This window comes from Rattus norvegicus, chromosome 5 (assembly GCF_036323735.1).
Source record: "Rattus norvegicus strain BN/NHsdMcwi chromosome 5, GRCr8, whole genome shotgun sequence".
Lineage (NCBI taxonomy): Eukaryota > Metazoa > Chordata > Mammalia > Rodentia > Muridae > Rattus > Rattus norvegicus.
Window position 1 is genome coordinate 148,395,681 of NC_086023.1, and position 16,774 is coordinate 148,412,454.

General features: G+C 53.1%; 1 protein-coding gene across 2 annotated transcripts; it reads left to right on the forward strand.

The window, feature by feature from the left end:
* Window positions 1-5,683: 5,683 nt before the first annotated feature.
* Window positions 5,684-15,576, forward strand: Matn1 (matrilin 1). Of its 2 annotated transcripts, NM_001006979.2 has the most exons (8): window positions 5,940-6,063; window positions 7,319-7,665; window positions 9,622-9,844; window positions 11,157-11,279; window positions 11,732-12,148; window positions 12,719-12,871; window positions 14,509-14,592; window positions 15,078-15,576. In NM_001006979.2, exons 1-8 carry the CDS (start codon window positions 5,964-5,966, stop codon window positions 15,125-15,127), a joined length of 1,497 nt encoding a protein of 498 aa, NP_001006980.1. In that variant the 5' UTR covers window positions 5,940-5,963; the 3' UTR covers window positions 15,128-15,576. The 2 variants fall into 2 exon arrangements, with proteins under 2 accessions (XP_038965345.1, NP_001006980.1); XM_039109417.2 differs by having other exon boundaries at window positions 5,684-6,063; window positions 14,509-15,576.
* The last annotated feature ends 1,198 nt before the right edge of the window (window positions 15,577-16,774 follow it).

The window sequence follows — 16,774 nt, forward strand, 5'->3', positions numbered from 1 at the left end:
GGGCTTCTCAAGGCTCTACTTGTGGCTCAGACAGGGGCTCTTTGATGGGGAATGGGGACCCCCAAGGGTTGCCTGAGTAAGAGCCAGGAGGAAGCCAACTGGGCTAGGGGCTGTTACAGGGCAGGCAAGATGGCAGCTGCTGGAGTGCTCAGAATCATTCTGGATCGTGGAGCAGGAGAACATGGGTTCCTTGGGGACTACAAGAGTGGCAAAACCATCAGTCCCTAAATTGCTTGGGCCCTTCCATGGTCCATCTCTGAACACGTGGGAGACTAGCACAAATCTGACCTGGCCGCAGCCTTGCTCATGATACACACGTGACTTCTGGCTGGTGTGTGCCCTACCCTGGACCTCAGGGGTAGGTGACCTCTGCACAGAACCTGCTGTGTAAATCCAGGAGGTGGAGAAGTGTGTGATCTCTGTGGACAAGTGGGTGGGACGGTAGGTGAGGGCTGAGAGTGTCACCCAGGTGGACAGAGATACCACGTGTTAGTGGAACACAGTGGGACTTCTGGCCTCTCCACACACCTCCTACCTTATCTAGCGTTTGGCTTCTAGCTGGTGTGATCCCTTCCAGGGCCTGTGTGACATCACGTATGACTCTTCATCCTCCAGAAGCAACGTTCCAGTTGCTGGTGTGGCAGGGAATCCAGTCACTTAGTTTGTAAAACCTCGATGTTCAACAGTTCTATAAGTGATTGGGACTGCAGGGGATGGTGGCCCAGCTGCCTCCTTTTCCTGGCCTCTGCTTTACTTTGGGGTGACTAAGGATTCCCATCGGATCAGATTGCTTTTGGCAACAACTCCGATTTGTAATAGAATTGAGGCAGGCAAGCGTAGGGAATAGCTTGCGACCCGGAACTCCGCTTGGCTTGCACTATAGACTCGGACTCTATACTCAACCCTCTTCTAAACACTGCACTTGCGCATCCAAGACTATCTGCCTTGAGTTGCACATTCACCCCACTCCAGTGAGATGGCCCAGTGAGATGGCTCAGCAGGTAAAGGTGTTTGCCACCCAGGCAGATAACCCAAGTTTGATCCTGGGGCCTCTGTGGTAGAAGGAGAGAACTGACTTCTGAAAATTGTTCATTCACACACACACACACACACACACACACACACACACACACTTACTTCCTTTTGTGGCTTCTTTCTATTCAAATATATTCCTAGCTATATCTGGTCCTGGACTCATGCAGACTAGACAGTTTTAGGTGCATGCTCCCTAAGACAAACTGTGTCCTCTGGTAAAAGCCTATACTTATCATTTTATGCTTGGGCATAGTTGAGCAGACCTACAGTTTAAGTCAGATACATCAAAGGGGCAGGACAAGCATGGTAGGAAAAGGTTACAGAACCCAAACCTGTCAATCAACATATAGAATCGCTCTTGCTAAACTCCCTAGTAACAAGCTCATCTTTCCCTTGAACTCCATAAAGGGCAGGCCTAAGCTAGCCAGAGCCCCTCAGTTTCAGAACCTCTCTCTTTCTCTCTCAGGCAGCCCTCAGCTCCCTTGCAGCTAGTCTGACTGCTTGTGTAGCTTTGCTCTTGAATAGTTTCCTTGCTGTTTTTGCAAATGCTGTGTGCCTTTATTTCGGTTCCTTGAAGACTTGGAAATACCCGGTCCAGACACTGACCACAGGCGACAGAATCATTTTAAATGTCAGAAGAGCAAGCTGGGAGTTCAGTCGGGGGCTCTTCATGAGACTGCAGAGCCACTGAGGAGCAGAATCAGCAGCTGGGTAGGTCTCTGCTGTCACAGCCACAGGGAAATGCAAATCCCTGGCTGGCTGGGTTCCTAGGGACCAGTGTCACAGCCAGACCCTTCCCCAGCTTCCTCGAGGATGTCTGCCCAGTTACTCACCAGCTAAGTCCCAGCAGGCAAGAGAGGCCAGCATGAGGGAGCCATAGCTGGACATGAACATCCCAGTGGTCCAGATAGTCCAGCCAAGCAGTTACCCCTCGCATCCTCTGGCCCACGTGCTACCTCTCCAGCAGGATGGCTGGTCTAGAGGATCTTTGAGGTTCTTCAGAACCTGAAAGTTGAGGTTTTACATCACTTAGGTGACTGGGAAGCCTGCTTCTACCTCCCCTCCCCCCTGTTTTTGGGTCATGGTTGCACTTGGTTGCCCAGCCTTGTATCAAACTCTGGGTTCAAGCAATCAATCCTCTTCTTGTAAGGCTACATGTGACAGCTAGTGCTTCTGGCTATCTGAAGTCTGATCGGGAGTGATCTTGGCCCCCAGATATCTTTTCATGCAGAAGAATGTACTGATCATTTTTCAGTGACAAATAAAAAAAAACAAAACAAAATACAAAAACAAACAACAGCAACAAAGAAACCCCCAAAACTCCAAAAAAAAAAAAAACCAAATGCAATTTAAGGAAAGATTTTCTTTGCTTCTTTTTCTTTTTCTTTTTGCTCAGAGCTCCATTCAGGGAAGCATGGTGGCAGAGGTTCCAGTCCACTCAGGAAACAGAGTGGTAAACGCTGATTCTCAGCTCTATTCCTCTGTTTTATTCGGTCCTGGACTCCAGCCCACGTGGCTGCCAAGCTGTGGCACAGCGCAAGTTGGTTCTGGGTTATATGCAAGCGAGGAAGCTGGATTTAGCCGGTTTGAATTCATGTGAATGGAGTAAATATACAAACCGCTCCTCAAACCAGCTATTTCATGGCTGTTATTTTATTAGCAGGAGGGAGTTGGTTCCAATCGTAAAATTATGCGGCTGGGGAGATGGCTCAGCAGGTAAAGTGCTTGACATGCAAACACGAGGACTTGAGTTCAAATCGCCAACACCCGCGTACAAGTTGTAAGATCAGGACTGAAGAGATAGGATGCAGAGACAGATGGGTCCCCCGGGGCTGCTGTCCAGCTAGGTGAGTTCCAGGCTCACTGAGAGACCCTGTGTCTTAGTCACGTTCTATTGCTGTGAAGAGACACCATGACCAACTCTTATACGAGAAAGCGCTTATTCATTTGAGGCTTGCCTACAGGTTCAATTTTAGTCCATAATCATCATGGTGGAGAACATGGTAGCATGTAGGTAGACATGGTGCTGGAGCAGTAGTTGAGAGCTGTATTATGATCCACGGGGAGAGAGGGGGAGAGGATAGGTAGATAGATAGATAGATAGATAGATAGATAGATAGATAGATGGATAGATAGGGAGGGGAGGATAGGTAGATAGATAAATAGATAGATGGATAGATAGATAGATGGATAGATAGGGAGGGGGAGGATAGGTAGACAGACAGATAGATAGATAGATAGATAGATAGATAGATAGATAGATAGATATTGGGGCTTGTCATTGGCTTTTGAAACCTTAACCCTCCCACCCCCCAGTGACACACTTCCTCTAACAAGGCCACGCCTCCTTCTAATCCTTTCAAATAGTTCCACTCCCTGGTAACTAAGGATTCAAACACATGATCCTGTAGGGGCCATTCTTATCCAAACCATCACACCCTGTCTCAAAAAATAAGGCAGAGGGTGAGAGAGGAAGACACCTGATGGTAAATTTGATCTTTCACACACACATGAACGTGAGAACACACACACACACACACACACACACACACACACACACACACACACACAGAGAGAGAGAGAGAGAGAGAGAGAGAGAGATTAGATAACTCTGAATGTGCTGAATGTGGTTGCTTGCACCTTGCAATCTTAGCACTTGCAAAGCTGAGGCAGGGGGATTGTTGTGAATTGCTAAAGGGCGATACTCTATCTCAGAAAGGTTAGAAAATAAAATGAGGGTTTGTTTTGGGATTAAGCAGTACTACCAGTGATGGGTGGTGGGTGCAGGGACCCACTGCTGCATAAGGGGCCGGGCATCCTGGTCTGGGATGGGAGACTATTGACTGTTTGAAGAAAGTGCTGGGCCCGTATGCCAGCACTGGAGAGGGAGTCCTGGGCTCATCTTCCTCAGACATACTTTGGTAGACTCAATCACTCGCCTCCATGAGCCAAGACAGGCACCTTAGGATTCTGGCAGGCTGTCGGGTGTGGAAGTAGAGCACACATGGTTCCTAATTTTGAGGCCAGGGAAAATGTTTCACATTTTTAAAACACAAATATTTCTTTTTCTGCCCTCAACGTATAAGCTGAACTTCCAGATGCCCCCGGCTGTCGGCCCCACGGTGGAATGTGAAAGCCGCCCTTCTCTCTGCAACCCACTCCGTTCCTGAAAGCCTACCTGTGGCTTATTTTGGGACTCTGCTAACGAGGAGAGAAAGACACAGAGAAGGCGCCCGTGTTGCTCCTGGGGGCACAGACCGGCCATTCAGAAGGGAGCTGAAAGGGTGGCTTCATGGGTCCAGCTGGGCCCAGCAACAGGCTGTCCCTTGAGCCACAGAATGGGCACTGACTCAAGCTCTCCCTGTCTGCCCTGCCAAGGGCCATCCACCAGAACATACACCTCTCCCTGTGACCACCATCACTGCCACCACTGCTGCCCCTCATGTGACCTAGATGGGACCTCATTCATTACTACTTTCTGTTCACTTCTTCATTTGCTTGGCACTGTCCTTGGGCCTCAGGTTTAGGAAGGGGACTGAGATAGAACAGATCCCCCATGCCAGAAAGGCGAGGACAGTCACACAGCACAATTTGGGAGAAAGGATATTTGCTGCAGTTTCTGGGACCCTGCAGCCACTCTGGCGAGGAGAGACCTCCGAGCAGTGGAAGGAAGGGCCGGCAGCACAGAGGTTTCTTCTGGGTTTGCAGATATGCAGAGGGCTGACAGCTGGGGACAGACGAAACCTGAAGTGGGAGAAGACAGAGAGAACACGTAGTCTTTAACATAGCCACAAAAGGGAAAGTGTCTTGACTCTGCCCTTGAACAGGCTGTGTGACTTCAGGCTAGTCGCTGAACCTCTCTGGCCTCAGCTTTGGTGTATGGAAAGTGGGGAATAGACCCCATCTGTCTGCTTGCCTCACAGGTTTGTGGGGTTTGAGGGTCACTGAAGATGTAACTGTGGACTAGATCAGCTATGCCCGAGGACCTCCTTTTAAACCAGTCTGCACCCTTTCCCTTCCAGAGTGAAGTGCACAAGGTCTTCCCCTGCAGCAGTGGCAACCCCCTGCCTCATCGTCCTTCTCCCATCTTCTCACTGCCTCCCCGTGTGATCTCACAAGACTCGCTCTGTTGTGAGGATTAACAAAGGTAGTTCAGGCAATTCTCCCTGGCCCTCTAGCTAGCTCTGCGAGACAGCACTGGCACTGTCCCTCCTCCCAGATGAGGAATGAGGCACAGAGAGGCCCAGCAAGCTGCTCAAGGTCACACAGGTGCACGATCTGGCTCCCAAGCCTGCCCTTAGCCAGCCCCTTCCCCAGACTCCCACTCTCCCGCACGCTAAGCACAGCCATGCTGGTTAGTTGCTATTAAGATCTGGGAGGATCGTTCTGGGATGGAGGCAGTAAGAGGAAAGCGCTGGTCAGTTGGCCCTGCTCGTGCAAAGGTCCAGCGGCCTTAGGAGAGAATTGCTGCAGCTGGAGAAGGGGTGTGTGTGTGTGTGTGTGTGTGTGTGTGTGTGTGTGTGTGTGTGCGCGCTCGCGAGCATGTGAGCATGCTTAGGAAGCATGTTTAGTGAGCAAACTGGTTTGGGATTCTGGGTGAGGAGGACTTGGGTGTGGGATGAGGGGGCAGTGCAGGGCTCAAGTGTCCCCGAGTGGGAGGTCCAAGTCAGCACGGGCTCTGGCCAGAGGAGCCGCCCCCACCCACCTGAGATTTCCTGAATTCTGTGGCTCGCTTCTGCAGGCAAAGGGGCCCTTGTGGTCAGTTGCTTCTACCCTCCCTTCCAGACACACACACCTCCATTCAGGCTGGCCCCGCCCCTGGGGGTTGGGGCAAGGGCTCTGTCCCCTGCCCAGTGGTTGATAAGGCAATGCCCCCCTCTGGCCCCTCCAGTGTGCCGCTGCCGCTGGCTGTCCTTGTTGCTGCAGCCATGAAGGTCACCTCTGGTCCAGCCTTTGGACTCTGTAGCCTGATGCTCCTGCTGCTGCTACAGGTCCCTGGTAGCCTCGGTCTTGCCTCCCAGCCCAGAGGTAAGAGGACTGTGATGGGCACACTGCAACTATGACCCTTGACAAGTGGCCTGGAGGGCTGAGCACAGACAGATGGAGAGTAAATGACAATCAGGGTTTGGGGGTGTCGGCTCAAGGAGGGCAGGGGATAATATATTAGTGGGGGCTGGGACAGGTGACCACACATGCCACAGGGACCAGGAGCTCCCAAAGAGCCAGCTCGAGTCAGGTCGGCACCAGGCCCAGGGCTCTGTGAGTGCAGCTCAGGAGGCCAGGTGTCTGTTCCGTTTCCTCGGCTTTTTCCAGGGTTGGGCTCTCAGGGGCTGTGCTCTGGCAACCCTGAGATGCTCAGCCACCAAGGGGTAGGAGGAGGACCTGCCTCAGTGTGTGCCATGAGATAGCCCCAGAGCCCTGAGGGATCGGGTTCTGAGTCTGGGATGTGGTCAACTCTGCCTCTGGATCCCGCTTCACCACTTGGGGGCTGAGCCATCAGGGTGCATCTGTCACCATAGAGAGTGTGGGTCTCAGGAGGAACTCTGATGTCAGGGCTTCGAGGCTCATCTTTCCTTTTCTGGTCCTTTGTGCCCAACAGGGAATGGGCTTGTTCCCATGTGGCAGGGCAGCCTGTCAGGGAGCCCAACTCTGCCATAGGAACGGACACCCACCCTCTGCTTACTCTCCCTTTGTACAGATGGGAAGAGAGGCTCAAAGATGTGCTACCCCCTGCGTGGGGCCACAGAGCAGCTGAGCCTGAGCTGACCCAGGCCTGCCCTGTTCCACCACTGTCACCTTCCACTCGCCAGTGCCATCTCACTGGAACTCTGGAGGAACACTGTTTCTAGGGTTGGGGTGGCGTGGGGTCCACCTGGCCAGGGTGACAAGGTGGCGCCAGGAATTCCTGCTCCTTCCCTGTTCTGGCAGGCAAGTGACTCCAAATCTGCTGATGAAGAGACAGTGGGTACCCTGAGGGGCCTTAAAGCTGTACCAGTCTTGGTCCCTCAGTGTCCCCCTGGCTAACACTCTGCCAGCAAGTTGGGCTAATTTCCACGTGCCTTAGCATGTCCTTAGAGGTTCCTGCAAAGAAGTGCAGGGAAGGGTGCGGCCTAAGACCAGAGGGGTCTCCCGCCTTCCTCCCCACGGGCTGAGCCACATGCCTGAGACTACTACACACGGAGCTGAAGACCTACCTCACTGAGACCCACCCCGGGTTCTCTGGAGCCCAAGGCCACTCTGACATCCGCCCTTACTCTCTGTCTCGTTCCACTGCCCCTCCTAGGTCACCTCTGCCGGACACGACCCACGGACCTGGTCTTCGTTGTTGATAGTTCTCGCAGTGTGAGACCCGTGGAGTTTGAGAAGGTGAAGGTGTTCCTGTCCCAGGTCATTAAGTCACTGGATGTGGGGCCCAATGCCACGAGGGTGGGCTTGGTCAACTACGCCAGCACTGTCAAGCCGGAGTTCCCACTTCGGGCCCACACCTCCAAGGCGTCGCTGCTACAGGCTGTGCACCGCATCCAGCCGCTGTCCACGGGCACCATGACTGGCCTGGCGCTGCAATTCGCCATCACCAAGGCCTTGAGTGACGCTGAGGGGGGGCGCTCCAGATCTTCCGACATCAGCAAGGTAAGCAGCATGGGAAGGTTGGAGTAGGAGTCTGGGCTGAAGCCATAGGGTTCTCCGGGCCACTCTGTTCAGAGCATCTGTTTTAGAAATGAGAGGTCATTGCAAACATTACTCTGGAGAAGTGACAGAGCTAGGGTTGGGATCTTCCCTTAAGCAGAGAGAGGCGGGCCAAATGCTTATTTTCTGGGGAAGGTAAGGACCCCACTACCTTGCCATCCCATATTAATACTGGCCACTGCGAGAATGGGCTACTCTTAAGCACAGTGCCTCAGTTTCTCCCCCTATGAAGTGGAATACTAATAACCTCTCTTGCAGCTTGGCTCAGCAGGGTCCTGGCACCTAGCATGCCCCAGATGGCATCGGTGCACTTAGCAAGCCTGTGCTTGGGAAGGTGAGACAGTCCCCTGAGTCACCGTCACAGAGGGCTCCAGAGGCGTGCAGTGCGGTACGCAGACTTTCTACCCACATTGTCCTTTCTCTGAGTCTATCCCAGCCCTTGTTGGCCTGGGAAGTTACCATTTACCTGCTCCAGACCCTGATCTAGGGGATAACCCATTCCTTTCTCCTTTCTGTACCCGACTCCTAGCACACTGTAGACCATTGCCCGGGGTTGAAAGCTCCATTTTGCCTGTGGGGAAACCAGGGTAGGAAAAGCTCCAACAACTTGCCCAAATTCTCAGCCGCAGAAGTGTTCAGCGACTGTGACACACGACCCCAGCCATCCCCAGCCCCCAAAGAAGCGACACCAGAAGTGTGGGCTGCTCAAATGAGGTTCTGGGGCTGGGGCTGACAGCCATACTTAGAGGATGGAGTAGCTCCAAGTGATGCCTACGGAGAGATGGTGACCTCTGACACTCACAACTTGCACATCTCTAGAGCAAACTGTTTTCCCTAGATCAGACTAGGGACCAAGCCTGCAAGTGAGGACCGGAGGTGACAGGGAAGCTTCTGGAAGCAGGCACCTTCCGGAGTCTCAAGGTTGGGCTGGAGTCTCAAGGTTGGGCTGTAGCTCATAGAGCAGAAACCACAGGGGGCTGGGTGGAGTGTAACAGCTCAGAGTCACAGCTAAGTTTCACCCCAGGTCCCTGGAGGGAGGAATGTGCAGAATCACTTCCCAGGGGACTACGTGTTGTGTTCTAAAATAACAGTTGACCCCTTGGGGCTCCTGCTGATGAGTCATTTCACTCACCCTGGCCCCACACTGAGGCAGAGACCCACGCCAGCAAGGGTCGCAAAGCAGAAGCCCCACTTTTGGCCCAGACCAGGCACCAGAGCACTGCCAGGCTGAGGCCCCTCTTTCTAGGGCACAGGGCAAGGAAGGGCCTGTGGGAGGGGGGCAATTGGCTAAGGGTAGATGTCATCCTAGGTAGTAAAGGAGGACAAAAGGACATTTTCCTTCCGTGATTTGGTTCTCTGGATTCGGGGTGTTGACCATCCTCTGGGTCCAAGGCAACACAGCTGCAGCATGAAGCGTCCACATTCATTCATGAGCCTCGGGTTCCCTCTGGTGGTCATTATGCAGAACTACACTTCACGGGTTTAGTTTCTTGCCTGGGCGATTTCACCCACGCTGACCACGGGGACTTCAGGGAGACCAGAAGCCAATTTTAGTAGCTTGAGGCCCCAGAAAGCTTGAATGTGAGTAAGGCATATAGCCCTGTTTGCAGAGTTCCTGTATGCAGAATCTCAGGAGGTGAGACAGCAGAACCTGCTTGATGGAGAAGGCCTCAGAGTTGAGAGAAAGAGAGAGAGAAACAGAGAGAGAGAGAGAAAGAGAGAGAGAGACAGAGAGAGAGACAGAGAGAGAGGGGTGTGGGGAGGAATTTGGCTGCCACCAGCCTGGCTCCCATGAGCGAACTTCGGTGCTTTTTAGACTCCTGTCTCTTCTGTCAACTCTTCTGACAGCTTGCTGAGGCGATTTCCATATATCCCCCCCCCTCCCGCCACCTCGTGCAGGTTGTCATCGTCGTGACTGATGGGAGGCCTCAGGACAGTGTGCGGGACGTGTCTGAGCGCGCGCGAGCCAGTGGCATCGAGCTGTTCGCCATCGGCGTGGGCCGCGTGGACAAGGCTACACTGAGACAGATCGCTAGCGAGCCGCAGGATGAGCACGTGGATTACGTGGAGAGCTACAATGTCATCGAGAAGCTGGCCAAGAAGTTCCAAGAGGCCTTTTGCGGTTCGCGCCGGGAGGGGCGGAGTCGAGAGGCCAGGGGCGGGGCTTTGACGGTGGCGGGTGGTTAGACCTTGGACTTGACAATGCTGAGGCTGTGTGGCATCCAGCTCAGAGCCCTGGTAAGGAAGATCTGGAGGCAGAGCATTGCAGGAGTGGCAGAGTGGGCTCCCAGAACAGGCTGAGGTAGAGTAGTGAACACAGGCTGGACCAATAATAGAGGGTACCGGGTTCTGGAAGTCCCCAGCCTGCAGTTCAAGAGCCTTAGATGACATTGCAGACATCAGGGAGGGATGTCTTAAAAATGAAACAACCAAACGACCTCAACTTATCTGGTAGGCCTTAGCACTGAAGGTTTCTATGACACGGGAGGGTTGAGGGGCCTGGGAAGGTTTGGAGTCCTCGGTGGAGGGAAGATGGGCCTTTGTGTGAGGATTTCTTGGGCATGCTGACTGGTCAGGAGGTGCAGTGAGGGACCAGGGGTGAGGCTGGGGCCCACCCTGTCCCATGTGTGTAATGTTGCTCAGAGTGTATTCCTTACCGTGTGCGGGTTGTGAAAGGAGAGTCACGGCACCAGCTTCCAGCACGCTACGGGCTCGCTGAAGGAACTGTGTGCGCTGTATTCATTGCTGTGCTAGAGTCGGGGTGAACAGAAGAGCCAAGGGGCCCTGCTCCTGTGTGGCCATTAGCCTTGAAAGGCCTTTGGTTTTACCGGCAACATCATTCCCTTCTTTGGGTATTTACTCCGACTGCAGCCATTTTACCCTCCCTAGGTGGGAATCCCTAGTGTGGGATCCGGGATCTGTCTAGTTTGGGGCGTGTGTGTGTGTGTGTGTGGTGTGTGGTGTGTGTGTGGTGTGTGTGTGTGTGTGGTGTGCGTGGTGTGTGTGTGTGTGTGTGTGTGTGTGGTGTGTGTGTGGTGTGTGTGTGTGGTGTGTGTGGTATGTGTATGGTGTGTGTGTGTGTGTGGTGTGTGTGTGTGTGTGGTGTGTGGTGTGTGTGTGGTGTGTGTGTGTGTGGTGTGTGGTGTGTGTGTGTGGTGTGTGTGTGTGTGTGTGGTGTGTGGTGTGTGTGTGGTGTGTGGTGTGTGTGTGGTGTGTGGTGTGTGTGTGTGGTGTGTGTGTGTGGTGTGTGGTGTGTGGTGTGTGTGTGTGGTGTGTGTGTGGTGTGTGTGTGTGTGTGTGTGTGTGTGTGTGTGTGGTGTGTGTGTTTCCTTGAATGTGCAAAGGGCCGCTCTTCATGGTCAGAGAGAAGTATTTTGGCCGAGGTGTTCAAGCATTTGTGAGTGTGATATCTGAGTCTCCTCTTCTCTCCCCAGTGTCAGACCTGTGTGCCACAGGGGACCACTATTGTGAGCAGGTGTGCGTCAGCTCTCCAGGCTCCTACACCTGTGCCTGCCATGAGGGCTTCACCCTGAACAGCGATGGAAAGACCTGCAATGGTCAGTGGCTGAACATGGTGGAGCCCTGGGCCGGGGACTGGGAGGGGAAGGGGAGATGGCAGGGATTGGCCGCTCCTCAGGAGACCCATCTGAGGCACCCTGCTCCCTGCTTCTGGACCAATCCACAAGGCAGACAGCTGCCTCCCAGAGCCTGTTAACTGTGGAAGGTTCTGTCCTGACTCCAGTCCCTTCAACACACTAGGCGATGCGTGTGTCCTGGTAAGGGGAGGAACAGATCCTGAGGTAAAATCTTGGTGCCACCGGTTTTGAGCTGTGTCATTTATCAGATGTTTCCAAGGTTGGAAAATGGGGCCAGGAGCTCTGGCTTGGTAGAGGGAATCCTGAGATACAGAGATACAAGATAGCACTGAGCCCAGTGCCAGCCCAGCCAACGGTGGCAACCGATGACCATATTCCCAAGCTTCCTCTCCTTGTCATTGTGTCCTCCACAGTCTGCCGAGGCGGTGGAAACGGCTCAGCCACTGACCTGGTCTTCCTCATTGACGGATCCAAGAGTGTGCGGCCTGAGAACTTTGAGCTGGTGAAGAAGTTCATCAACCAGATTGTGGATACTCTAGATGTGTCCGACAGGCTGGCCCAGGTCGGGCTGGTACAGTACTCAAGCTCTATACGCCAGGAGTTCCCGCTTGGTCGCTTCCACACCAAGAAGGACATTAAGGCCGCTGTGAGGAACATGTCCTACATGGAGAAGGGCACCATGACAGGCGCCGCCCTGAAGTATCTCATAGACAATTCCTTCACTGTGTCCAGCGGGGCAAGGCCCGGAGCCCAGAAGGTGGGCATCGTCTTCACTGATGGCCGGAGCCAGGACTACATTAATGACGCTGCCAGGAAGGCCAAGGACCTTGGTATGTGCTGTCTGTCTAGGCTCTGGACCTCGCTGATGGCCAGGGATACCCAGGGGCACAGCTCTGCTGTAGTTCAGTGACATAATTAATGTTTTAAACCCAGATCGCTTCAAACAGGGAGGCGTTCGTTAGGTCAATTCTCTCTCATATCTGATGACACAACCGAGGCCCCAGATGACCAGGTGGCTTTTCCTGTGGCCCTTTTTTTTTGCTGAGATATACAACTTTCCTGGCAGAAGGTTGGTTCCTGAGAGCACACCAACTGTTGGAAGACAAGTCCCCTTTGAGACAGCTCATACCATTTTATCTAAGTGAGGGAAATAGTAACCCCCAGGCAAGTGTTTTGAGGGTCAGGTAAAGCTCACAAGACAAAGATCACTAAACAGGGACACCCGGCAGAACCTCAGACTGTGTAGATTTGTTCTTAATGCAGGCACTGGGCCTGCTGTCCTAGCAGTTCCCACCAGGAAGTGTCTGGCACAGGTTGTCTAGGCTTTCCCAGGAGGCTCAGGCACCTCTCTGCCTGCCAGCCCTGGAGGCCAGCCTTACCGTGTCCGATTCCTCTGACAGGCTTTAAGATGTTTGCCGTGGGTGTGGGCAATGCTGTGGAAGAGGAGCTGAGGGAAATTGCCTCAGAGCCAGTGGCCGACCACTACTTTTACACAGCCGACTTCAAGACCATCAACCAGATTGGCAAGAAGTTGCAGAAAAAAATCTGTGTGGGTGAGTGAGGTCGAAGGTCACCAGTAGGACGGGCTCTGCTGGGAATAGAGCTGCCCTGGACCAGAGGTGGGATGGGTATATCAGAGTGCTACACCAAGGGATGGCAGCACGAGCGATGGGCTGGGTAGCTCACCACCAGCCGAGATGTGCTGGCCCTGCCTCTCTGACCAGTTCTGTACCCAGTGTTCTGTGTATTCTGTCACCTGCCCAATTTGGTAGGAAGATCATGATCCACTTTTGTAGCCAGGAAAGCCAAGGCCAGAGGGGTGGGACCACTTTTGATTGTTGGGGAGTCAGGATTGAACCCTGCTGGCTTCCTGGCTCTCCTGATGTCTTGGCCCATGGTCTGATCCTTGCATCAAAAAGACTGGGTTCCTGGACAATGAGAAAAAGTAGGTTACCACGTTTTGCAAGCATAAATTCTGTCCCCCAAACCCACCTAAAATATCAAACAAACAAAACAAAGCAGCCAGAGGGCTGGAGGGTTGGATGGTTCAGTGGTTACAAACACGTTGATCTTCAGCAGGACCTGAGTTTGGTTCCCAGCCTCCACCTGTTAACTCCCAATTGTCTGTAACTACAGTTCTTGACATCCCCTGAGGACACTGCATGGATGCAGATTGCATACATACATGCAGACAGAACACTCACGTGCATAGAAAGTGAATTTAAAAACCCAGGTGTGGCACGCTTGTAAAACACAGATAAAGAGACAGAAATAACCTGACCTACTTGGTGAGTTTCAAGACAAAGTCCTGGTCTCAAAAAACTGTGTAGATGGCACTTGAGCAATGACGTCCACCACATGTACATGCATGTACACAGGGACACCCATATACACACAGGCATGCACACACACGCACACATGCATGTGTACATACATACATGCACATACAGACATGCACACTCAGAGATGCATACCCATGCATACACATGCACACACAGACATGCACACATGTACACACAGACATGCACAGACATGCACACACAGACACGCATACACATGCACACACATGCACACACAGACATGCATACATGCACACATATGCACACATGTATGTGCACATGCACACACAGGCATACACACATGCACACACAGGCATACACACATGCACACACAGACATGCATACACATGCACACACATGCACACACAGACATGCATACACATGCACACATGCATATGTACATACACACATGCACACACAGGCATACACTCATGCACACACAGACATGCATACACACATACACACAGAGACATGCACACATGCACACATGTGCACACATGCATGTGCACATGCTCACACACACACATACACACACACACACACACACACACGCACGCACGCACTCCAGATGTCAGGCCCAGGGTGTCTTCAGCTAAGGTGACTCGCATATCTCCTCACAGCAGGTGCTCATCCCAGTTCCCTGAGGACTGGGCTCTGGGGACATACAAAGCTCACTCCTCATCACCCCTCCTGTGCCATCTAGAGACTCTGATGTCCTGCTGCTATTCCTCCTTCTGTCCTGTCAGATCACCCCCACCCCAATTTCCCATGTGTCAGCCCCAGCAATGACTGGTCACCTCCCTACCATTGTTCAGCAGGGGTCTCCCTTCTCTCTCTTCTCTCCACCACAGAGGAAGAAGACCCGTGTGCCTGTGAGTCCATAGTGAGGTTTGAGGCCAAGGTGGAGGGTCTGTTGCAGGACCTGACCAGGAAGCATATCCTTTCTCAGGCTGTGGGGGCAGGAATTGGGGAGGGCTGGAGGAGCACGGAGGGTCTGTGACCACAGACAGGTCTGGCTTTAGGGGTTCCTAAATCTTGGGGCAGCCTCCACCTGCTATGGCCTAGATTCTGACTAGATAGGTTCACATCACACCTGCCTTGTGATAGACTTTGTCAAACTCAGAGGATCCTCCAATATGGTAGAGAAACTGAGGCAGAAGCCAAGTTCTAGGGATGGGGCACAGATAGAGTTTTGGGCATGCCCCCGAAATATGGAGTTTATGGGATCATTTCTCAGGTGTCTGGTGGCTTCCCAGCCTCAGATAGCACATAGTAGGGGTTCCTCAGGACTAATAATCACAGCTGAGTACCTGTGGTAGAGGTGAAGGGAGGGAAAGTTCTGGCTGTAGCTCCTGGGAGGAAACCAGAAACCATCACTCCAGCTCTGACCACCTGCCCCTGCCCTTAACTCTACGTCTACTGGAAGCTGTGAGCAAACGGCTGGCTGTCCTGGAGAACAGAGTCATCTAAGGACTCTTGTGACCTGGCCACCTCCCACAGAGTCCTGGAAATGTCCCCTGTAGCTAGAGTTAGTCTGGCTGTGCTACTTTAGCAAGGGAGCCTGCAGAGGATGGCTGTAGGTCTTCCCTGCTGCCCTAGGGCTGAGCAGGAGGGGACACGTGCTTGTGACTGCTGGGAGTGTGGGACGATGACTAGTGTTGAGTGTACGTGTGTCTGATTGTGCTCATGTATGTTTGGGAGCAGGGATGTGTGCAGAGGTGAAAGCGCAGAGAAGGGGCGTGTGAGCGACTGCGTGCATGATTTTTCCCACCGAAAGCTTAATATATTCCTGTTTTCTTTTTCCTCCAGTTAATTCTTTACCCAGTCAATTCTTGACTCTGAGTGATTTCTTTCTTTTTTCTTTTTTTTCTTTTTTTTTTTTGTTCCTTGAGAAAAAAAATTAAATGCGGTTCATTGTACACCCTGGATGCAATTAGAGGTGGTGACTGGGATTGGGAGGAAGATGTGGATGTGGGTTCACACGCGGGGATGCTGAGATGGAGCGGCTGTGGGGACAGGGACAGTAGCGTGGTGCTGATGAAGGTGACGGCAGCCACACCAAGACCTCACGTCCTGCCTGCTAAGCCTCGTGTTCCTCCCTGTGACCTCAGACAGTGCTCCCAGTAACCAGCCAGAGAAGGCTCACCCAGCACCCCCGCGTTATGAATGGGAAGGCTGAGTGGTGGCAAGTGGCAAGGTTCCTGTCTTGGGTTTGTCCTTAAAGCAGGACTCTGGGACAGCAAAGGATGGTGCTGCAGGGGGGGCAGGTGGAGGTACCAGTTAGGAATCATCTCCTCAGGCATTTGTTTTCCAGGTACTGTGTACCGAGCCTCCATATCAGGCAGGACGGAGGGGGTGGCCTTGAGAGGGACTCAGTGTCTTTACTGAGTCTACCCATGACCCCCCTGGTCCTCGCTGGAGAGAAGTCTGGCTTTAGGTGCCCAGGTCTGTGTCTCTTCTGGGTATCTGGGAAGCCTGAGGTGGCTGAATTTGAGTCAGGGTGATGTCTACTGAGCCTGGGTCACCCTGGACATCTTTGTGTTGTCCACTACTTTGGAAATGTCATCTTGTGTGTCCCACAATTAGAGCAGCAACCCAGTACAGACTCTCACTCCTGCTCCCCATTCCATGCCTGCTTTCCTGGGGTCAGCCAGCAGCGCTCTGAGCGGCAGTCCTTTCCTCACTGACCCGAGGGCTGGTGTGGGGGCTCCTCTTCCTTTGGTTGTCAGATCCTGGGTCCTATACTCAGCTACCTGGCGACTCAATAAGGCTCGTTCTCAGCTGTGGAAAGGAAATCTGAGCCCTGGAGTCTGGCCTGCCAACAATGGTGGGAAACATTCTCCAGCCTCAGCAACTCCCCCGAGCCTCTGTGGCTGACTGGCCTGCACAGGCTGGGCTGATGGGGCCTCCTCGTATGGGCCAGGAACCTACCCCAGCACGTGCAGTGTTCCTCATGGGGACCTCAGCTCACTGGACACTTGCCAACAGAGTTCTCTGTGCCCAGGGTTCGGAACCTGCAGTTTCTCTAGGGCAGCCTGGTCTGTGGTCCTTGCTGCACCACTCTGAAGGTCTTGGAGCTCAGGTACCAAGGAGAAGTGAGCACGGAGGCTTTCAGGA